Here is a 26031-nt window from a genome sequence, read left to right on the forward strand (position 1 = left end):
CTGAATTTAAATTCCGAAACTTTAGGTAATAATCTTGTTGCATTGTATGTTAATTACCACCCTTGGATAATCCCATTCAAAAGCAATTGGTCACTTTCTTATATCTATGAACAGACCATATATGGCATCCCTGGAGACGCATTTCCCTAATTTCACTCTTGATGTTGCTGAAGTGCGTTATTATAGTGATTATTTTAGTGTCATCCATGTCCTTCTTGCTGAAAATACGCATGATCTACAAGAACTGCTAAATAAGGTCGTCACTGCCAGTGGACACTTTGGTTTGAAGCTCAACCCAAAGAGGACCAAGTACATGGTCATAACAAAAATCGACGCCCTGCAAGAAGACCTTTATGTGGACGGAGAACAATTAGAGCGGATTACAAAATATGATTAACTGGATACAAATATCACCTGTACCGTCGATTACTGTTCCGAAATCAAGATCCGCATAGAGAAGATATGTGCAGCATTTACCAAAATGAAAAGGATGCTCTGTAGCCGCTACCTGAGCCTAGATCTTAGGTGCTATGCTGCTATGTATTCCCAGTGCTGTACTATGGCGTAGAAACTTGGACCCTTGACAGAGTGTACGAAAGAAAAACCAACGCAGAAGTGCTTGTCGGGATGAACAAAAAGTTGGAGGTGTTGAATGAAGTGAAAAGGAGAAAGATCGTCTATCTGGGTCACATAATGCGGGGTCCAAAGTATGAGCTGCTTCACTTGATAATCCAGAGAAAGGTTGTGGGCAGAAGATCAATTGGAAGAAGAAGAATATCCTGGCTGTGACATGAAGAAGATTGTCAGCCATAACTTTCGTACTTAACATTATTTTCTAAATCAAATATTAAACGGGATATATCACTTTGAAACTCTATTTACGCACTACGCTCCTTAATTACGATTGTTCAACGTCGGCAATCAAAATAACCCGCAAATCGCGGCGCACCGATTGAAAAAAAACTAGTCAACTAAGAAGGAACGACCCTTAAATGCGTTCACCTAATATTTCTGGTCAGCTGTTGTCGGTATTGCTTGGGCGCCGCCTTAAGCGGGCGCACGTGACCCAATGAAAGGAGGCAAAACGGTGGACGAGGCTCCTCCCTACTGAGGATTAAGTCGGGCCGCGTCTCAAGCCCTGGACCACCTATCAAGACTCCATTAGTAACCAATTAGTGCTTATTAAGCCTAGTGGCGCGTGGAACTCGAATTCTTGCGGAACGCGAGTGAAGGGGACGCTTGTGTGTGAGATACTTGTTGTGAGTGCGATTTCGAAGGTAGGGCGCAGTTAAGAGTATGGGCAGCCCTCTACGACCCGAATGACAGTAATTTGCGCCTAGAAGTGTCAATGTGGTCAATGTAGATACTAGAAAGCAAGTAATAATATTAAAATATTTATTGCCAAAAATTCCTTTTACATAAAAAAATGTTTTTACACTTATAGCGGGTAAATACTGCCCATACTATAATATATTAGTATATTAATCTCTTTTTATAATTTTACGATTTGAAAAAGAGTTATAGAAATTTTGAATTTCATTTTTACGTTTTAATTATTCGATTGTAACACTTCTAATGTTCTCTTTAACTTTTTTATTCACTTTTTTGTCGACATTGAGATATTTCAGTTTATTGGTTAATTCATTAAAGTATTTTACGTCATAATACACAATACTTTTTTCGATTAGGATTGTCGTAATTGTTGCAGAGTCTAACGTTAAGCAACTTTTCTAATTCTAAAATCGCCAGTTTTAAAACGTGCAAACCATTTGCTCATCTACCAAAATACTATGACTTTGTGCAGCACTCCTACCTATTTTAAAATAATGCAGCAAATTTCTTCGCAAAATCGCTTTATTCGGCACAAATTCCGACATATGAAGAAAATCACAAATTGTTGTTTAAGTTTTGAAAAACAATTATGCACGGAAAATGACGTCAAACAGCTGTTTTCAAGTGAAATTATTTCTGTAATAGTATTTCATCTCCGAAGAAGTAATTCATTGAAACAAGCAATGGTAATTCAAATGATTTTCCTGAATTTGTAAACTAAATACATATTTATATAATTCAGGATGAAGAAGGGACAGTACAGGAACCGATTAATTATAAGTTTCAAAGAACCTAATTGGCAGTTCAGCATTGTTTCATTTTTGTTTCAGTATTTAAGTTGTTCAAAAAAATCAAAACGTGATTTTTTTACAACTCTTCGAATGCTAGTTCTGAGTTCTGACAGTTCTTCAAGTGTTTGTACATTTGCCTCATAAATAAGTTCCTTTAAATGCCTCCATAAATGAAAATCCAAAGGATTGGATTGGTGGCTATACTCCTCAATGACTAATACAGATAATGTGCTAGAATAATTGAACCAATAATTTGGCCCCCAGTAATACCATCCCAAATATTTACGGAAAACCGATACTGCGAGCTTAGTACATTGGGATTCTCATCTAACAGCAATGTAAGTTATGAACTTTATAATTCCCTTTAATATAAATGACCCTTCGCCTCTAAAAAGACCACGATAGAAGGGTTATAAAATTCCTGTCCAAGCCCATATGGTAAAAGTTCTTAAACGCGTGTGTAGTGAACTGAGAACTCAACTGAACGTTTCGCCAATCATCCTGTTGGCTTCATCAGAGCTTAGCTGCAACTGACTCTGTCTGCCTCTTATGAGTGATTCTCCCATATTGGTAAAAACCTGAGTCGCGGTTGAGATTGTTTGGTTACTTGTAGAGTTCTATAGATTCTCGGAATTTTCGTTGGTAGAATTGATTTGAGCCTAGTTGATATTTATCGTCCAGTCTCTCCAATGTATTCTTGATCGCATTGGCATGGTACAGCGTTCCATGGTATCTAGTATCCCAAACGGAATTTTGTCTTTTAGGGATCGAAGATATCAAGATATTTTTTGAAAGGTAGGTAAATCTGATTTTGACGCAGTATTACTTATAATGTTTTGATATGGAAGGACAACAGTTCCATTGTATTTGAATTTGAAATCTGGTGAAGGGTATTTTGTGATGGGACACTTAATATGTCTAATATGGCAATCATTAGAGAGAAGAGCGGATGTAAGGGGTTTTAGTTTCGGTTAGTTTTGGTTAGTTAATTCAGTGACTAGAGTTAGGATAGTCTTACGGCTCTGCAGGCAGTTGATAGCTCATGGTGTGATAATGATAAGGTAAAGGGGATAATGTATTAAGGTATAGGTCTGTGTGCGTAGGTTTTCGGTAAACAGAATGACCCAATGTTAGGCGTGACTTTATATTGATAAAAATATCTAAGGATGGGTGACTACTATTACTTTTTAATTCAATAGCAAAACGTATGTTAGGGTGTATAGAGTTTAAATGACTAAGAAATTCTTGGAGGGATTCTTGACCATGAGGGCAACTAACCAAACTACCATCAACGTAGCGTTTCCAAAATTTTAGTTTTAGATGAAAAAAAGGAAGGAAACTTTCGTTTCAATTGATCCCATAAATATATTCGCGATGACCGGTGATAATGAAGAACCCATAGCTATTTCCGACATTTGTTCATAAATTTGACCGTTACAAGAAAAATATGTTCCAGACAAGCAGTAATATGGACTCGAGACCAACCAGAAAATTTTATTGATTTAATGTAACGGTTTGAATTGTTCAATGTATTGAAAGGAATTAACTACATATACTTCGAGCTGCAAATATTTCACAGAACCAGAATTTTAAGCGTAAATTACGAAATTCAATGTTTAACCTTAACTAACAGGAGTCCTTGTTACTTGTGCCTGAGATTGTATCATAAATAGCCAATTAGAAAGGTTACTAACAGGTTTAAAACCTTACTCTCCAGAAGACTTTTTTCTGTAGTCTTTAATTACTGATTAATTAATACAATATAGGTAATTGAAATTTGTCAAAGAAACAAGTTTTTGTAACGCCGATTTCCTTTGTATTTGGTATGTCACTTTTAAGTAATGTATTTGTAATACAATGTGCAATAAAGTTCATTATTATTGTTATCTCCAGCTTCTATTAAAAACAGTGAGAACTGATAATATCGTACTTAATTCTATATATTTCATTGAGCAATTAAAAACCATTGCCTTAGATCCACAGGATATTCTGATTAGTCTCTATTACTGAAACTAGCGACATTAATCTCGATTGAAAAATGCTTGTCTGGAATATATTTTTCTTGTAACGGTCAAATTTATGAACAAACGTAGGCAATAGTTATGGGTTCTCCATTGCCCCCAGCCGTCGCACCTCCATGGCACCTTCCATCTAAAATCAAAATAATGGTTGAACGGAGGTGGCTTTTACTTGATGAAAGTCCATTTAACAAAATAAATAAGAACTGAAAGTTCAGATTTTCACTAAATATTCACATGACAATTGTTTCGACAACACCGTGTCTATATCAAATGTAATATATACAAACTACCTGCTACTATATATATCGAAAAATGACAATTAAACCTTAAGAGGTATTTAAATCTAATTGATTGTTAAGCAATTCATTTGAATATCTCATTTTGTTAATCTCCATGGCTTCCAATTAATTTAATTTTATACTTTTTGTGGCTGTATGTAAAATATCAAAATTGTCGTCAAAAATGTGTTTTTCTATGCTTAAGTGTGTAGCATAATTAGAATCAAGACTACTGTTTTTAAACGCTCTTTTATATTCGTTATTGCGTTTCTTGAAGGATCTACCTGTTTGTCCAATATAAATTTTAGGACAAGATCCGCATTTCAACCTGTAGACACTTGATTTTTAAGATTTTGAACATTTCGTTTTATTGTTTTTTAAAAAATTTTCTATTGTGTTGTTAGTTCTGAAAGCTATTTTTAAACCACATTTTGATGGACGGATTGTAGCCGCTGTTTAGTGCAATTTGTTCAATGATATTAAGTTCTTTGTTGTAATTTTCTATTGAGAGTGGCGTATTAAGAAGTCTGTGTATAAAAAAGTGAAATGCAGCCACTTTGTGTATATAAGGGTGATTTGAGCTGTTATGTATGATTGTGTCCGTGTGTGAAGGTTTATGGTTTTCGTGATAGTTAAGTCTAATAGAGTTATTCTGTTCAATCTCGATAGTGAATTTTATACGATTTTTATTAATCCTTCAAAAATACGAATTCAATTGTCTGTCCGTTCCAGAAAAGCAAGCAAAGGCATCATCCACGTATCTATACCACTATAGAAAACTTTTACTTAAAAGATGTTCTTGTATGATATTTTCCAAATTATCCATAAAAATCTCGACTAACAAAGGACTAAGTGGGTTTCCCATAATCAAACCTTCCTTAGAGATGTGAATCTGTGAGGATAGAATCTACTAAATCTATCACATCCATAGGTGGAATACTGGGAAATAAGTTTTGTACATCAAACGACAATAGTGATGCTTTAGAAAAGATTTTGATATATTTAATTTTGTTGATTAATTCAAATGAATTTTTTATTGCAAATTTTGGTTTAAAATCTGTGTAGAACTTTAAACTGTTTACTAATGTTGTTGAGAGTTTAACTGCTGCAGCCGTTATATAGTAGCAAGTAGTTTGTAAACAATTGTCATGTGAATATATATAATTACGAGAAAAAATCTGAACTTTTAGTTCTTATTTATTTTGCAAAATAATGGTCTCAAGATCAAGAATCTTTCTAACAGTTCCTTAGTAATTTAAACTCTATACTTCCTGACATACGTTTTATCATTCAATTAGAAACTAATAATAATCTTCCATTCTTACATTTTGTTACCAACAGAAAAATCAAATCAATCAAAAATGCTGCTTGAGGTTTATTTACGGCATCCGCCGCTGAAGACCTATCAGCTACAAGCTGAAGGAAGCGGGTTGCACGAACATGAAGACGCGGTGCTTGATCCATCGCTGTTGCCTTTATTTCAAAATAGTTAAGACAAAATATCCCGAATACCTCTCCGAAAAAATAACTTTTAGAACAGATGTGAATAACTTAAATCTAAGATTTAAAGGGGTCATAGTTCCTCGTCACCGATCTGGTATATTTGAAAGATCGTTCAGTTACGACTTTCTGTTTCTTTCTGTTATATAATTAAGTGGGTACTTAACGCAATTGTAAACATTAATTAAAACCATGGTGTGATGTATGTGTAAGGATAAGTGTAGAAATCAGCAAACAGATACGTCTGGGTACTGCACTCTTGCCTTTTCTTGTAATTTTCCTTGTCGAAATTACCCGAATAAAGTATATTATTATTATTATTATTATTATTATTATTATTATAAGTACAAAATGCAAAATACGTTTCACCACAAACTTCCAAAGACAATGAGTCCGCAACTCTTTGCCCTTCCTTAATTCAAAACATCCCTGACCACATATCAAAAGTTCTTAAGAAATATTACGTCAAAACAAACCACTTTGTGAAAAATCTCTCAACGTCAGCAGTGGCCGAATACAATCACGAAACCGGACTTTGCACCAATACGGGAATTAGTCTTCCAAGGCAGACATCCAGCTTTACTCCAGCCAGTTTAATTTTTCTTAAAGGGCCATAAAATGGACAACTGCACTACGGAGCGTCACATGCCAAACATAGAAAAAGGACCGGCGAAGCTGAAATTTGGCATCGATAGGCTGCTCTCCGCTGAGTACTCAAGAAAGTTGAATTGCGAAAACGGCAACAACAACTCGACGATATCCAAGCCGCTTCCGCAGATGGCAGTACCCTGTTCAGACTGCGTCACGTCTTTGTTCAGGTGCTGCAGACTGGGTTCAGGTAGAAGCTGTCAGCACGATCATTTACCCGGACTGCCGAGGTACCTCGAGTGCCCTGGATATGGGTCGTCTGGAAATAATAGCACCACTTATGCTGTTCAGCCGATAAGACCTTTTGCAACCCGCCCTGGTAAGCTAGCTCGTAATTAATCGTAGGTGATTAAAGTACATTTCAGAAAAGTGTAGAGCAATGAAACCTTATTGGATATGTAAAGGAATTCATTTTTTAGTATTGGTTTCTTGGTCACATATTCTTTCTTTTTATAGGGTGCACTTGGGTTTGGGGTTAGTTTTATTTATACATATAAATTTATCACCATTGCCACGCAGTGGAGGATTAAGTTTATGTGTACCAAGGCAAAACGGGCATTGTGGAAGAGAAAGAAACCTGGTATAATGACCTTTGACTTATTAGATATTACTTATGCAATAAAACTCGGACCCGGTAGATATTAAAGGAGGGAATTAGGGACGGACTCTCAAAGGTTTTTTTCTACTCCCGTCTGTAAAATACCTAATTACCCACCGATCTAGCGTGCGGGAAGCGTCACTTTACCACGTCAGTTTCCTTTCCCACGAATCGGGGCCACTTCGGACATTTCCGAGATTTTACCGCACGGATTTGGGAGCAATCGGATCTTTTCGGAAATTTTACCGCACAATTTGAATTTTGACGTTTATCAATGGTGACGGTCATGTCGGTGAATGTATTAGTGTTATTTTGCAAAAATGTACCCAAAAACTAATACACAATTTAAATACTACGTGCTATCAGCTACAATTAAAATCTAGTCGGTAAGTAAAGTGACATTTATAATTTAAGTTTCTCACCGAAATTTTGCATACCGTTCACATGAACTTTAGTGGCTTTTACAGTTTTTGTATTAATATCTTCCCAAGACCAAGTGTACGATTTTCAAATATCTATGTCTGACCAGTACAAACAAAACAAAATTGAAGGTTAGGACCTGCTTTTTCTTGCTTATGCAATCTTAAGAATTTAATCTTCTTAAAATCTCTGTCCTTGGATGATTTTTCTTCCAATTACTGTCCTTTTTCTTAAATAAACTACTTAATGATCAATTGTAATAGTAAAATAATAGTATATTATGCAACAAGTGAGGTAAACGGCATTTGACTCACGAGTTTATTTGACACGAGCGGAGCGAGTGTTCAATTAACGAGTGAGTTAAAAAGTTTACCGAACGTGTTACATACTATACTTTTTCTACGACCGTTAGTTTTAATTAGTTTAAAATTTTGAGAAGGTCTGTTCAATATGCGCATGCGCGAGATTTAAAATTTCGTTTTTAACCAATCGCAGTTGGAATTACAAGTTCTGACATTCGACCCATAAGGCCTTGCGGCTTTCAACAACCAACATGGCCGCTGGCAGATCGTCAATGTTTGGATGCTGCATTTTTACGGCAGTATTTTCTCAAAATATGTCGAAATCCTATTAAATTTTCAGGCAAAAAAGGAATTAAGGTGTGAAAAGCGTTGTTAAAAAAATTAGTGACAAGTGCATGGTTAATATTATGCTGAATTACAGCATACGGATCGGCGTCAGTAATATACTTCTGTAAGTAGTTTGACGTTTTGTTTCTTTAAACCCTATAGACAAGATACCAGCTATTTTTTCCCGAATATGTGCCCGTAAATTGGCGCAAACAGTTTGTTTTTATAAATTTATTGGTTTAACTTCCATTGAAAATGTAAATAAAGTCGAATTCACGAAATGTGACTTAAAAAGTGTAAATATAACTTTCGTACTAGATATCGCACTGGAAATATCTAAGTGGAAAAAATATTCAACAGGCACCTCATATAGCCAGAATTCTCATTCTTTCATCGCAAGTCTAGTAATTGCAGAGTTTCGCCTGCCAAATATATAATTATGAAAAGTACCAATTGACAATATTATTAAAAAGCTGTAGGTATTGGAAAATGTAACCAAGAAAATCAAAAACTATGATAAAACAAGCCAATAAACAATTAGCCCTAAATATAACAGAATTAACATTACCAAACCCTAAAAAGTGTAGTTTATTGCCTCAAAATTTAAAAAATATTTTGCTAGCAAAAATTAAAAATGTTTAACAGCAATTGTTAAATGCCGAAAATACATATAAAAATTGCATTGCGTCTACCGGGCTTTTGATATTAGTATCAAGTCACATAATAATTTACCTATATTTTATTGCAATTTGGAGTCAAACCTGAATAACCAAAAAGAGAGAATCATAACCAGCAAAAATGTAAACAACCATGTCACAGACTGTTAGTATCCGCTGGCAATAGCAATTCCTAGGTCGGTGTTGCCAATTATATTCGGATTTCAAAGACTGATTTTGCGTTCTTCTGAAAAATAGTCAATTTTTTCAGAGAAATTACGGCAATGTGGCAACTGAGCTATTTGGATGTGACGCATGCGCAAAAGATTCTTCTCTACGAAAATGTCATAGCCACCTGCGGCGCATCACTTTTTACCGTATTAAGGCCAGTATATTATCTTATAGCTATATGCTTTAAACAAACACATTTATGATAGGTTTGGCTTTTTGATTAATTAAAATGCAACTGAATCTTTTAAGCTGAGTCACTATAAATATTAGCAAATAGATGTATTTTAAAAACATTGTAATGTAAACAAATCATAATTATTCTCTATCTATATTTGGACAAATACGGCCATCTCTTGACCTTCTGCTACATCGAGATCCCTCGCGAGACAAGACTCGCCGGAACTTTCCGAAACGGGACCGAAAGCCGTCAGGGATTTTCGACCATTTGAACATTCGACCATTTGTGGTGTTCCCAAATGAACATTTGGACAAATACGGCCATCACTCTCGGACACATCTCCGAAAACATGCGGAAATGTCCGAACAAGATCGATGTATAATTGGATAACTCACAAACCGCCTTCATTCTTTATTATCGTTATTGTGGTGTATCCTTTCTACGCCTTCGCACGTGGCCCTTCAAACGCAATTATCCCGCTCTTTTTTTATAGATAGTTGTGTCAATTACTACCAGTGTCGGGCAAAGCGCGCGTAGCGCGTCAGCGATAAACACCCGCGCAGAAAGAATTTATCTGTTTATGCGAGGCGTAGCGGTCTGGAGGGCTTCTGTGAAACGTCGGTCACAAACGAACGGCATATACAAACATCTTCGGCCTCTTCGAGTAGATTTTTATAGTTTATTTACGTCTTTAAACTGCGGAGAAAGATGTCCCGTTGAAAACGTTATTGCCGTGATGGACTCGATTTAAACGGCATCGATATATTCGTATCGCGAGCCCGATTTCAGCAAATCGCCCAGCGCGTAAATATTTTAGTAAGCGGCCGCCCACGCGAGATCCCTCTTAAAGAATCAACCGACGCTGATTAATTTTTCGTATCGCGTTCTCGATGTTGTGATTTGAGTAGGAATTTGGCAAGTCTAACTAACCAAAATTTGACAATAACATTTTTGGTAATGATAATGAAAGAACTCTTAATCAAATGCATAATATTCTGGTGTCTACTAGCACCTCCAGTTTAAGGTTTGCCCATTCTTAGATAACATATACAGGGTGTTCGGAAATTGAGCTCGGAAACCTCGACGAAAGATTCGACGTGGTAAAATAATGTTAGAAAGTCGAGTAACAAACATTCGAAATCGTAATATTATAGCTTGTCAAAATTCCGGGAAATCCATAAAATATTTTTGCACATCCATTTAGATATTTTATTATTATCACTACTAAAGGACATAAAACCGTAGAAATCGCTAATTTATGTGTAAAGGAAATATCTTATATATGACTTCAAAAGTTAACAAAAGCGGTACAAAAATTTGTATCACATTTTCAAGTAAATCCAAAATAGTAAAAAAAATATTTCGGATTTGTATTACCATTTTTGTTCACTCTATAGCATGTAGATTACATCGCAGAAAACATACATTGGAAATAATATATTAATTATGCTTTATTTTTTGAAAATATTTACTGGTGCGTGAATGCACCACTGGTTTTATCTGTGAAACAAAACTTTGTTATTGCAAGTCTAGACAAGTTAGCGCATGTAGAATAAACATCCAACAATTAGCGTGTTGTTTAGTATTAGTTTGTGCCTTGTGCACTTCGTAAAATATGGCATTTCCGAGGTATTTGACTCAAAAGGCATTAGAGGCGTCTATCGGAGATCGTGATGGATGAGGACAATAACAATGAAAGTCGTAAGTATGATTTGGATTTACGTATTCTTATGTATTAGAGCATTACTTGTAAATGTATGCTAAAAATAACGTGAAAAAATATTTACAGAACATACTGACGCGGTCTATATACCTTGATACCTTGACTGACGAAGAAGATATGAACGATAACATGAATCTTCAAGAGTTTGAGGAACCAACTGATATAGTTGGAACTTTCGAGTTACATACACCAAATGATACATACAGCTGTCCTTCAACAGTCCTATAATTCATCAACTACTGAACCTGAATGGGACTCATCAGATGATGAAACCCTGGAATTCAAAAGAAGACATATTTTTTCTGCAAACGACATTCTTGCTTCTACTGTCAAGTAAAAGGAAGGTCAGATTGAGTACACTCACACGCCTATATCCGATGAATTTAGATCATGTGAAGAAGTAAAAAATAGGCTTTCTGGAAAGACTCCGCTTAAATATTTTTTATGTTTTTTGATGACGAAGTGATTGATTTGATTGTAAAATTTTCGGTAAAATATGCTCAAGACAATAACCGGCATGAATTCTCGTTGTAAAAAATGAACTTTTAAATTTTGTAGGCATTTTGTTGTTCGCGAGTTATTATTTCTACATATTTAGCATTATTGGTCTACTGATGAAGACAAAATGTAGCTGCAATAGACTCAAATTGATAAAGTAAAACTTATCTGATAATAATCTATTGGATAAAAATGATAAATTTTCAAAAACGAGACCCCTCCAATTGACATATTTTCGTTCAAGTTATCCATAGATGAACAAATGGTACCTTGCTTTGGCCGTTATTCTTGTAAAATGTTTATGAGGGGTAACCCAGTTCGTTTTGGCATCAAGCTTTGGTGCCTTTGTTCATCTGACGGGTACCTATTTTATTCACTTTCATATGGTGGTGCTCAAAATAAACCATATTCTGACCTTGGTCTTGTGGCGGTGACGTTGTCATGAGTCTACTTTCTGTTGTAGATAAGCCGGTAAATCACCAATTTTTTTTTCATCATTCAAACTATTTGTACATTTAAAACCTAATGGTTATTTTGCCACCGGGAAAATAGAACAAATAAATGTCCACTGGAAAATTGTAAATTATTTGGAAAATAAGACCGCGGATCCTATCTTTCAGCATATGAATCTGAATCAAAAATTTCTACTGTCCGTTGGCACAACAATTCAGTTGTAACTGTGGCAATTAATGTTTCTAGTGTAGATCCTGTCCAAAATGTAAAACGCTATAATAGAAAAGAACGGAAACATGTAAATATACCCCACCTTATGTAATTGCCCAATGCATTAGATTAGGGTGGGGTAGATTTACATGACAACAGAAAGGCTAATAACAGGTGCCAGGTATTTGGAAAAAAATGGTGGTGGCCTTTATTTTGTAACTCACTGGATAGTTTAGTAGTAAATGCATGGAAATTGTATAATATCGTCAACAAACAAAAGATTTCCAAAGTAGATTTTAAATCTTACATTGATTTGCGACTTTTAAAAATTGATAAAACAATTACTCAAAGAAATTTTGCACCTGCCATAGATGAAGTGCGTTATGATAATCAAGGTCACCTCATGATTGTTCATGCCAATAAAGCCCGAAGGAGATGTAGAATCTCCCACAGCCACACAATTTACGTTTGTAATAAGTGTAATGTGCATTTACCTGCTTCATGCTTTGTAAAATATCACCAAAAATGAAACCGGGTGTTACCAGTGGTTCACTCACGCACCGTATCAAATCAGGTTCTATTTGGAAAACAGTCTACTTTTAGTTGTTTTCTGTCGAATTTGAACCTTCTTTTGTATATTTATGTATAAATTATATGTTACATCTTATGTGCCCCAAAACATTTAATGTTTTTTCCCAATGGTTTATGCACCAGTTTTTTTTTTGTATGTTTCGAGTTTTTTTTTTGACACATGTAATGTATTCTTAAGTGCATCAAAATAAATAATTTTAGAGCAAAAAAGTATTTTTTTTTTATGCTTGGGATAATATGGGTATCTTACACTCACTGATTTAGTAAAAATCATCTTTACACAATAATAGCGTTTCAGAAATCCGTCGCTAGAGGGCACTTTACCTATAACTTTTTTTTTATTTTCCCTGTATTTTATTTATTTAGACTGATATTGCAAAATGGAACAGATTGCCTTAAACAGAATCACATATCCTCAATAATTGTCACAATCCGTTAAAAATTAATTACTATTAAAAGAGCTTATTATCCAACTGCTATTGTGATAGCCCATCAGAACTATTCAAATATTGAATATCGAGATATGTATTTTTGACACGGAAGAGCAAATGGAAATGCAGATCAAGCACGATGGTCTTATATCGAGGCTTGGCCCAATAGCAACATTCCATCTGCTAAGACATTAATCCACATACATAGAAGACTCATTATTCAAATCATTCAAACCTGATCATATGAATAAAGGAAGACCAAGTTATAAAAGAATAATAACAAACCTTGGGGCGCTGAAAACCCCCTTGCAGTTGTGAAATTTAAATATCTGGAATGTTGGACTTGTTGGAATTTCCTGGCAGAAAGGCTAAATGGCACAGTGGTGTTATATAAGCCAACTTTCATTCATTTGGTTGAATATTTACAATTACTTATCACAACAAGACATATTTGAAATTGCTTAAACAGTCTAAATGTATTTAATATTTCTTGTGTTTTCTGTAACCTTATGGTATGTCTTCATAGTTAACAGAAAATAATTAGTTTTGGTTAGTTTCGAATACGTTTTATGCATACTTAGAGATCTGGTATTGTAATCGTGCATGTCGTAAGCCTGCTTGATAGATAGCTATTAGATTTCTGTGTTTTATTAATAAATTTGATTTGTTCAAATTCCAATAAATCTCGGAATATTGAGTTTATTATTTTTTTATAAAATTTATTTTTTTATTTATTTTTATTATTTTATTTACTATAAAATTATTTTAAAATATACACCCAATTTTTAAATTTTATTTGGAATTTCTTTTAAAATACTTGAAATTTTTTTATTAATCATAATACCCAATAATAATAATAGTTTTCAAAATATTTAAAATAAATTCGATCACATAGATATTTCATATTAGCGTTATTAAAAGATTACGTAAAAGATCTACACAAACGAATTTGAATTAGTTGCTACAGGGTGTTCAAAATAAACGAATTATTTTCGACGTTTGTCCCCCACAAAAAGAAATCTGGCGATCAAGGTGGGCATCTGATGAATTCACCTCTACCAATCGATTTCTGTGGGTTATGATTATTTAAAAATTATCTAAAACGCAAATTAAAACTCATCGAAAATTCGTGTGTTTTGTTTAAACTTATCCGCGGCTGTCTTTAGATATAAAAAACTTAAAAAAGAGAAGTTGAAGTAACTCATTCTACAAAAAGTTTAAATATTCAGGCCCGTTAAGTGGTTTCCGAAAAAAATATGGTCCAATAAATTTAAAGTGTTTTATTACACACCAAAGATAATATGGCTTAACACCAATACAAACTAATATACTAATTTACCTTTTCATAAAATTCAATTCATTTGCCAAAATCATTTATTTGCGAAAGCACTATACGTGTTTTCATGTCACGTCGATTAATATTACATCGAAATTGTAAAAGAAGGGCAAATAAAATCAAAATCAGTAAAACTAAAACACAAATTAAAACTCATCGAAAAGTCGTGTGTTTTGTTTAAACGTACCCGCGGTTTCCTTCAGATATAAAACACTTAAAAAAAAACTCTACTAGGAAAGTTAGCTTTCCAATCGTCGGCTCGGCGTAAATCATTCGATTTATTTATATCCGGATGTTTTATGGGTTGTTAAAATTCATAGATCATCAATTAACGGCGTAACATATTCGGTTAACATAACAAACCGTTGAACAATAATTTGTTTACGTGATAAACGACTTAAGTTTGGGTAAATATCATAACCTATTATAAGTATATTTGTTTAAATTTACGTTTATTGGAAAAGCAGCGAATGTTCGCTTAGCTTCGTCAGCTCCTTCGAAAAACAATAGCACCACAACGCGCGGATACAAACGTATTAGACGTTTATGGAGAATGGCTTACGGTAAAAACCTGAAATGTTCGTTACTTATGCGGCGTTGCCAGATATACTCGTACAGTATACCAACTTTTTTTTTTATTGGAACACCCTGTATATTATTACATTTTTACATTCTGCGAATCATTCTGGAACTTTTTTATGTAACATATACCATACCGGTCTTATAAAATAATATTCATAACATAAGGTCCAATTGGCAAGATATAAAAATCTATGTTACGTGGGAATTTTAAATGGGACATCCCATATTTTATATTGGCACGTAAATGAGCAATTAATTTGCCACCTAAAAGTACTAAACTACAGTATATCAATTTACCTGGAATAACCCTGTATTCATTTAGTTAAAGTGGCCCTCGGAGCATCAAATATGAACCACTAGCTGGGAAAGCATCCTTGTCAATGTTTGGAAATTTTAAATTTAATTTAATTTACTCCGAGGAAAGTATTCAGTTAATCCAGATGAATTCGGAAGTTCTCTATAGTACACTCTATGCAATAAAACCACGAAGTACTGAAATCAAAGCATATTTTTACTTCAAATTTCAGCACTATTTCCTTATGCAACCATCGAAAGAATTAAAAAAACTGAATATTTTGTACGAAATCGAGAAAGCATCCCAGAAACTTTAAAAATCGTTTACCAAATGAAGAAGTATTTCACACAAATAATAGGAAATAATGTTGTAAAGTTTGTTCATAGATATAAGAAAGTGACTAACTGATACGAATTATGGAAAGACCCGGGAAAGCTGTAAGAATGAAATATGGCCACACAGGTCCTTACTTTGCTTAGAATTTAATTATTTGGTGTTATGTTAGGAAAGATACTAAACAATGTTTGTTTATTTATTTACGTATTTATGTTTAAATCTAAAATAAAATTACAAATTATTTTTATTACCTACTTATTAATTATTCACATAATATATCAGTATCACTATCGCTATCATCGCCTAATTCTTATTTGTTCTATATTATTTGCAATATGGATATACGATTGTTCTGCTTTTTCTATATGTTTAACAGAATCTGCCCAACTTTGTTTTCTATAAGTTTGAGGACATTGGAGTTAACACGGGGAAAAACTTTGTTACGACGAATGGCAGATTTCAGTTGGTGGCTTTTGTCAATTTTTTTGAATCTAAATCCCATGTGTTGAATACACTTCCATAAGGTAGTTCTGTCACATTTAACACCGGTTTCATCTTTTTCAAGCCTCCTAATTAAGATATTTAATGTAGGCACGCTTTGTTCCACATATAACTGGTAAATTTTACGCCGTATAATATCTTGATCACTTTCATCTACACTCGAGAAAATGTCAGCATCGCTTAATTTTTTCCTAGCTGAAATGGGATTATTTACAATTTTCCATACAGTTTATGTTGGAATTTTCGTCAATGTGGCCGTTTCTTCTAAAGATGCTTGCTGGCTGGCACCACGTTCAATGAGAGTCAAATAAACATTGTTTATAACTTCCTTAGTCTCAATAGAATAGTGTTTTCTACATTTGGGCCGGAGCATCTAATGAGATACACTAGACTCGCACATATTTTGCATAATTCGCACACGATTCAACACACGCTGTACTACACACGAAATAGGAATGATTACTAATAAACTTAAACTAAATAGTATACCAAACCAAAGAATATTAAACACAGGTAGGTATGAAATTATTTTCTATTATGGACCATAATTTTACCTGAATTTAAATTCCAAAACTTTAGGTAATAATCTTGTTGCATTGTATGTTAATGACCACCCTTGGATAATCCCATTCAAAATCAATTGGTCACTTTCTTATATCTATGAACGTACCACACCTAATTATGAACTATTGCACTATTATAACAGTAATTCTTTTCTGGATAAGACTTTTTCTTTTACAAATGTTTCTGAAGAAACTGTTTCAAATATTATTCTAGTAAGACAAAGGCTATTGAAGCGTATAAGTTAAATACTACTCTAATTCCACTCTGTTGCCCTTTTATATATCCATATAGTACTTATTTAGTTAACCACTGCGTTCAAGAACCCAACCCAACTGAATTTAACCACTTACGATCCATCTGAATATTACCGGTACTCTCAAAAGTTCTAGAGAAAGTGAGTTTGTCTCAAATTTATCCATATCTAACAAGCAACCAGATCATCCCCTATAGATAGGCTGGATTTAGAAGAGGTTACAACTGCTTGGCGACTTTGACTAACATTATAGATGACGTAGTAAAAGCAGTGCTACGGTTCTAGTGGTGCTTGATTACACTAAAGCCTTTGACATGACTTTAATATCTATCCTTTTCCTACCTTTTCACTACTACTGTCATTTTTGACCGACAGGTATCACAGGGTCGTTTTTTAAAAATAACATCACGAGTGCTGCTAAAGAAGCTGTAGGGAAAAGAAATAGCGGTAAACTCAAAATCACACCAAATAAAACCCCATTTTTCTGCCGAGAAGTTAAGGAAAAAGAAGTTAGAGCACTTTATTTCCAACAGATACCATGACCCAATTACAAGAAATTATATATAAATCATATGATATATTTCCAGAAGATGTAAAAATTAATCTTAAATCTACTAATCTTATAACAAAAAAAAAAACAAAGAAAGACTACTAAAGAAATGGATGTTCCAGAAATCTGTCACTAGAGGGCGCTTTTCCTAGAACATTTTTTCCCTGTATTTTATAGTCAAAAATTGTTACTCTTGTTTAAGTCGATTTTTTTATGTCGCGATATGCATTTATGTTACGGAAAAGGAAAACAATATTCTACAAATTAAAAAAATGAAAAAATAGTCAATGCAATAGCTGGGGTGTAGGGGTTATGTATGTATTATGTACCTTTTGTTGGGGACGGTCACTCCAAGCGTCGTAAGACGGGCGGAGATCTCAGACAACTGGTCCTCACGAGACACCCAACTCTCACTTGTTGGCTCCAAGCGCCACACACCGGCACACTGTGTTTACCCACAGACTAAACCAAGTGAGGGTAGCCAGATATGGTGAAACTGCAGCGTCTGACCCAGAATGGGCGGCTGCAAATAGCGTCTGTTCCCCATGTTAGGGGCGGCTGATAAAAAAATCCAGGAAAGCAACGGGAAACTACCTGGATCATATATATTCCCCAAGACATCACAATGGATATACAAAAACAAGCAACGGCCCTCAGTCCTGGGAACCCCTTAAGTGGGGAGAGGGTGCGAAGAATCCCCCGGTTTTCCAATGATGTCCTAAGAATAAACAAAGAGAAGAGAATTGGCACATGGAATGTGCAGAGCATGTACCAGGCTGGGAAGGCGGCAAATATAGTGAAAGAGGTGAAACGGCTACAAATCGACATACTGGGGTGCAGTGAGACACGATGGCCGGACTCGGGACACTATAGACGAACACCATATATATTTCTCCGGAGACCATACTACCAGAAATAGAAACGGAGTAGCAATAATCCTGAACAAGCAAACCAACGAAGCTGTAAAAGGATTTATCCCCATCTCGAGCAGAGTTGCACTGATAAAAATCAAATCAAAACCATTCGATTTGAATATCATACAGTCATACGCACCTACGACCGAGAGCAGTGAACAAGAGATGGAAGAATTCTACGAACAGCTTAGAACTGCCCTCAAACGTACGAGGAGAGAAGAAGTTAATATGATGTTGGGAGACATGAACGCCAAGGTTGGGCAAGGAAAGGTTGTGGTAGGCGAATTCGGGCTGGGGGTGAGAAATGAGAGGGGAGAACGCTTAATAGAATTTTGCGAGGAAATGAACTTTACTATTATGAACACCTTTTTCAAACTGCCCTCGAGAAGACTGTACACCTGGAAATCCCCAGCGGATAGCAGCCACAGAATCATAAGAAACCAAATTGACTTTATAATGATAAACCGAAGATATCGCAACGCAGTTGTATCCTGTAAAACCTACCCAGGCGCAGACATACCGTCAGATCACAATCTGTTGTTGGCACGCACTAAACTCCGATTAAAGAAAATCGTCAAAAAAAGGCACTCAAGACGCATTAACGTACGGAAACTCCAACAAGAAAACATACTACAGCGAACCAGAGATAAAATTAACAACGAACTAGCAATCACGGAACAGAAATAGAAGACCTTTGGAATAGAATAAAAACATCCATAGTCTCCGTCACGGAAGAAGAGCTGAGGCAGAATAAACAGGCGAAGAGACAGGAATGGATGACGGATGCTATACTGGAACTTATGGAAGAAAGGAGACAACATAGAAACAGGGATACGGAAAAATACCGAGAAGTGCATCGGAGAGTTCTGAGAAAGATCAAAGAGACCAAGGAACAGTGGCTGCAAGAAAACTGTGCTGAAATTGAGATACTGCAGGCAAAACACGATAGTTTTAACCTCCACAAGAAAATAAAAGAAGCAGCAGGACTATTCCAAAGACGGAGTACAGGAGTTCTCCTCGACTCAGACAACAACACCATCACCGAAGTCGACAAAAAACTAGCAAGATGGAAAGAATATATGCAGAAACTCTTTGGAGAGGAAAACGTAGACAATGTGGCTGCAACGGTTAACACTGAAGGACCTACCATCACACAAGAAGAAGTGGAAGCAGCTATCAAAAGGTTAAAAAACCACAAAAGCCCTTTACCAGATCAAATACATGGAGAAGTCCTGAAGCTACTGGACTCCGAACAAATAAAACTGATAACCACCCTTTTTAACAAAATCTATATAGATGGCCAACTGCCAAAAGATTGGCTGATGTCAACATTTATCCCGCTACCCCAGAAAGCGAACGCAACTAAATGCTCAGAGTACAGAATTATTAGCCTGATGAGTCATGCTTTAAAGGCCTTCCTCAATATAATACAAGCACGAATTTACAAACGACTCGACGAGAACATAAGTGCTAATCAGTTTGGCTTCAGGAGAGGACTTGGCACTAGAGAAGCCTTGTTCGCCATACAAGTGCTGATCCAACGAGCACGGGACGTCAATACAGACGTTTTTACTTGTTTCATAGACTTCGAGAGGGCTTTCGACAGGGTTCGGCACGATAAGCTCATCGCAATGTTACGAGAATCAGGAATGGACAACAGAGACACGGAGATCCTAGCAAAACTATACTTACAACAAAAGGCTATGGTTCGAGTAGAAAACACAACGTCAGCAGAATTTAGCGTTGGAAGGGGAGTGCGCCAGGGCTGCATACTGTCGCCTCTCCTGTTTAACGTGTATTCAGAACATCTATTCAAGGAAGCATTGGATGATACAGAGGACGGACTTGTAGTAAATGGTCAAATTATAAACAACTTGAGATATGCGGATGATACCGTTCTTGTGACCGACACTGCCGAGGGGCTTCAGAGACTTGTGGACCGAGTGGCGACTGCATGCGAAGGATACGGTATGAAGATAAACTGTAAAAAAACACAAATATTAATTATCAGTAAAAACGTTATTGGAAACCTACAGTTTACTGCAAACAACGAAATCATCAAAACAGCAGAGACAGTTACATACCTGGGCTGTACTTTGAACAAAGATTGGGACCACTCTCGAGAAATAAAGTGCCGAATCGAAAAAGCAAGAAGCACATTTAACAAAATGAGAAACATACTCTGTAACCTATCCCTCAGCGTCCGCACTAGAATAAGGGTCCTGAACTGTTATGTTCTCTCGGTCCTCCTTTATGGGACAGAAGCATGGACCCTTACCGATGCCTCGTGCAAACGTATAGATGCCTTCGAGATGTGGTGCTACCGCCGCATCCTCAGAATTTCGTGGGTACATCATGTGACAAATAAAACGGTCATTGAGCGCATCGGAGGAGAAATGGAATTCCCAGCAAACATCAAACGCAGAAAACTGGAATACTTTGGACACATTATGCGCAATGAGAAATACCACCTACTCCAACTCATCTTACAGGGGAAAATAGAGGGTCGACGATCGGCAGGACGCAGACGAATATCGTGGCTGCGGAACCTACGTGCATGGACTGGAATGACATCAACAGCCCTATTCAGATCCGCAGTAAACAAAGTAATATGGACCAACGTGATAGCCAACGTCCACAGAGGACCGGCACTTTAAGAAGAAGAAGAATGCAATAGCATGTTTCATTTAAGTAACATAAATACATTTAATATTTTCGAAAATAAAAAATTGTTAATAATAATCGGGGAAGCAGAAATGCATATCGCGATAGCCTACCTTTCTGTAAATTCTTTAAATAAAAAAGTCGATAATGCTTATCGACTTAAATCAAGAGTAACAATTTTTGAGGATTTGTAATTCTGCTTAATGCAATCTGGCCTATTTTGCAATATCAGACTAAATAACTAAAATACATGAAAAATTAAAAAAATATTCTAGGTAAAGCGCCTTCTAGTGACAGATTTCTGAAACACTTTCATTTTATAACGATAACTTTTACAAAATTAGGGCTGTGTGTGAAATATCAGCGTATTCCGCTGAAAATTAAGCCCGCAGCCTTAGAAGTAAAATTTAAAAAAATGAATTTTGACAAGCTCGTTACCATTATTATACCACGTTAACTTTATAACGTCAACTTGACCTTGATTGTTCAGGGAGTCACAGACATAGTAAGACAGGGAACGTATGTTGGTGATACATGACCTTTTCGCATAGAAACCATGTTATTGCGTAGAGAGTTTATTTCGAATTTGAGTAAAGATAAATTTATGTAATATAATCTAAAATATTTTTGAAAAAAAATTGCATTAGATCGAACTAGGTCGGTAATTTTCAACTCCTTCTTTGAGAATAGCAAATACAGTCGAAGCTCTATATAGCGAGATCGGGACTGATTTTTTTTCGATATAAAGAGGTATAGGCACTATTGGCATACTAAAAAATTTTTTTAGTATGCCAATTTTTTTAGTATGCCAATACGCAACTCGTACTTTGGCTTGTATTTTCACCATTTCTTCGAGAGAGGTATCTTACCCATGACACATAAAAAAATTCTCTAGTAGCTTAACTGAATATAGGGCTTGTTGAATGGTTGGTGGTGGTCCCAGATCAACTTTTTCATCTTCTTCTTCCTCTTGGTGTTCTTCCTCACCCTTTCTTGCTTATTGTAATATGGCTTCCTCTGTCAAATCTGCTGTTGTAGACAAATCCTGATCTATCACCATAAAATCTTGCAACTCCTCACTTGTAAACGTAATTGTTGTTTGAAACTGCTTTATCAACTCGCTTAGCGGCTGTTCGCATTCTGTCTCGGTAATAAGTCCTGCATGACGATAGGAGTGTTGAATTGTTTCTGGTGTCACCTCTTTCCAAGCTTTACGAATAAAGTTGACTGCATCTAGCATATTAATGGAAAATTTGTCTTCGGACTCGATCATTTCCATTAAAATGTTTTTTCTGTATCGACTCTTAAGACTTTTTATTACGCTCTGGTGCATCGGCTGTAATACACTTGTTGTTTGGGCTGCAAGAAATGCCAATTCAATATTTGGAATATAGGGATGTGCAGAGCAGTTATCTAAGAAAAGTAATATTTTCATCCCCTTTAACTCTGTATGCCATTTCCCTATCTCCTCTTCAAAAATTTGCGATATCATCTATGCAGACTGGTTTGCCTTGTAAGTTACCGGCAAATGCTTGATGTTCTTAAAACATCGTGGGTAAGTTAATTTTTCAATCACGACTAGCTTTCTTTTTTCTCTCCCACTCATATTGGCAGCTACTAACACTGTTAGACGTTCTTTAGAAAGTTTTCCACCCACACACTTTTCGCTTCGCAATTTAAGAGTTTTATCTGCCGTCATTTTATAAAAAATACCAGTTTCGTCAGCATTAAAAATGTTGTCAGCAGGGTACTTTTCTGCTAGTTTTGCCCACGTCTTCTCCAGCCAATTGTTAGTGACGTTCTGTCGACATTACGGGCTTCGCCCAATTATCTGTCCATAATTTATACCATGTCTCTATTTGAACTTTCCCAACCATCCTTCCGAAGCCTTGAAATCTATAATGCCAAGCTGTTCAGCAAACTTTTCTGCTTTTAGTTTTAAGATAGGTCCAAATTCTGGCTTTCTTAGTTTTTTATTAGAACTGCCTGTCTCTTCAGCCTAAATGATTTTTTTTGCACTGCCAAATCGTGGATACAGTCGACGATGTAAGTCCGTATCGACTTCCCACATCGCTTTTCTTTTCTTCCCGGTATATCTCCCGAATTAAAACAACTTTATCATCCAGAGATAAAATTTTTGCTTACTCGCCATGCTCGCTGTATTCACTACGTCAAATTAGAACTGATTGAAACAATGGTGAGCTTTTATACATACCGATAAAGGCATTAACATAATCGCTTATTACGAGAAAAACACTTAGGACTACCAGGTTCTCGGTAATTAGATTATTAGGGTAAGGCATTCTGGGAAGGTCAGAGATTATTAATTACAAGTCGGCCTACATTGCTTACTTTTTTACCAGATGTGCCTTTTTTTTCTTCGGTATAGAGAGTGAGAAATTCGTTATACAAAGTGGAATAATACAACAAATTTTGTTCGTAAAACAGATTTTTACGTTATATTATAATGAATATCAGATAATGGAACTCTATGGAATGGCCACGGATTCTTCAACGTAATTAGTAGCGACGGCTTAATAGGAGGCTAATAAAACTTAAGGCAGACTATAATGGTTTGTAAATATACACATTAAAAACCGTTGATGGGTACCAAATTTCGTGAACGGGTGTAAACAAATGTCGTTCTATTACCATTATCACGTAAACAGTCTCGGATGGTTACGCGTTTACGATTTACGGCCTCCAGCATTTAAGATTGTGTTTATACGACCCGGGCGTAAGCATTTAAAGGATACAGCTATAATATAGACAAGTATTTAAACGTGCACGCGAAGGAAACATTTGGTTTTCAATTGACCAGCGGCGCGCGCGCTAGGCTAACGTAAGGGATAAACCGCTGTGAAAAACTCTCTGAGAATCTGCGAAATTTTTGTCGTCTCTGAAAGGCGTCACGTTTCTCTAAAATCATAACGTATTTCTTTTTTTTTTTAGATTTTTGAGCACTTTCAATTAAATAAATCGTCAAAATATATAACAACTAAAAGTTCAGATTTTCACGAAATTATCCAATTGTTTCGACAACAACGTGTCTTTTCAAATGTAATATTTACAAGCTATGGTCTGTTCATAGATATAAGAAAGTGACCAATTGCTTTTGAATGGGATTATCAAAGGGTGGTCATTAACATACAATGCAACAAGATTATTACCTAAAGTTTCGGAATTTAAATTCAGGTAAAATTATGGTCCGTAATAGAAAATAATTTTATACCTACCTGTGTTTAATATTCTTTGGTATGGTATACTACTTAGTTTAAGTTTATTAGTAATCATTCTTATTTCGTGTGTAATACAGCGTGTGTTGAATCGTGTGCGAATTATGCAAATTATGTGCGAGTCCAGTGTATCTCAGGAGATGCTCCCGCCCAAATGTAGAAAACACTATTCTATTCAGGCCAATGAAGTTATAAACAATGTTTATTTGACTCTCATTGAACGTGGTGCCAGCAAGCAAGCATCTTTAGAAGAAACGGCCACATTGACGAAAATTCTAAACATTTCAGCGAGGAAAAAAAGAAGCGATGCTGACATTTTCTCGAGTGTATATGAAAGATATAATACGGCGTAAAATTTACCAGTTATACGAGGAACAATGCGTGTCTACATTAGATATCTTAATTAGGAGGCTTGAAAAAGATGAAACCGGTGTTAAATGTGGCAGAACTACCTTATGGAAGTGTATTCCCAACATGGATTTTAGATTTTAAAAAATTATTTACTTGGATGAAACCTGGCTCGACACTTATGATACCCCAGAAAAGGGTTGGGTTGACTCAACTGATTAGTGTAAAACAAATGCTCTAAAAATGGTTTGATTCCAAATGGACTTTCTCTGAAGACACCACTGCTGATTTATTTGAAAGTTTGTTTAAAAACAAACTAGTTCCAAACAGTCCTCCTAATAGCGTCATTGTAATGGACAATGCAAGTTATCACAGTAGACAGTTGACTAAAACAACAATCCAAAACTACATGTATAATAACGACATTTATTTTCACGAGGATTATGCCAAAAAGTAATTCATTGAGATTTTATAAAGCTTGACCCTACAAAAGGAATACGTCTGTGATAATTATGCAAAAAATCTAGGGCATACAGTTTTAAGGCTTCCACCTTACCACTGTATATCTAATCACATTGAACATGTTTGGCACCAACTGAAATGTGCCATTCGTCGTAACAATGTTTTTCCCCCAATGTCCTCAAACTTATAGAAACCGAAGTTTTTAACATCCCTTCACAAAGTTGGGCAACTTCTGTTAAACATATAGAAAATAATATAGAACGGTCGATGATAGCTATAGTCATACTGATATATTATGTGAATATTTTTAAGTAATTTAAGTAGGTAATAAAAATAATTTGTAATTTTATTTTAGATTTAAACATAGATACATACATAAATAAATAAATATTGTTTAGTATCTTTCCTAACAAAACCCTAAATAATTAAATTCTAAGAAAAGTATGGACCTGTTCTGCCATATTTCTTCTTACAGCTTGCCCAGGTCTTTCCTTAATTCGTAACAGTTAGTCACTTTCTTATATCTATGAACAGACTTTACCAATGAGATAATGAATTTTACGCTATCTGTACCATTTCGTGCCGTTAATTTAAACCCGTTAATACCTGAGACAGATTCCAATAATTTCTGGCGAACTGTAGATAACAACTGCCGACTGGCGCGTGTTAACGAAAAACCGCTTCTGTTAAATTATATTTATCTTCTAATAGTAAAGGATGTTTCTCATTGAAACGATAAATTACCGCGTTTAGACCCACCTCCAACTCTCAATAACCCGTCCGAATCTAAAAATGGATTCGG

At 35.5% G+C, this 26031-nt stretch overlaps 1 protein-coding gene across 1 annotated transcript in view; it reads left to right on the forward strand.

The window, feature by feature from the left end:
* Positions 1–1176: 1176 nt before the first annotated feature.
* The window catches only part of LOC132704994 (H2.0-like homeobox protein), a 30250-nt gene continuing 5395 nt past the window's right edge, over positions 1177–26031 (forward strand). Inside the window, exons 1-2 of the mRNA XM_060675372.1 lie at positions 1177–1277; positions 6532–6889. Of these exons, the coding sequence (XP_060531355.1) occupies positions 6541–6889 (349 nt within the window). The 5' untranslated portion in view covers positions 1177–1277; positions 6532–6540. The remainder of the gene's footprint in view (positions 1278–6531; positions 6890–26031) is intronic.

The sequence above is a fragment of the Cylas formicarius genome, unplaced genomic scaffold (assembly GCF_029955315.1).
Source record: "Cylas formicarius isolate icCylForm1 unplaced genomic scaffold, icCylForm1.1 PGA_scaffold_7__23_contigs__length_41026272, whole genome shotgun sequence".
In the NCBI taxonomy this organism is placed as follows: Eukaryota; Metazoa; Arthropoda; class Insecta; order Coleoptera; family Brentidae; genus Cylas; species Cylas formicarius.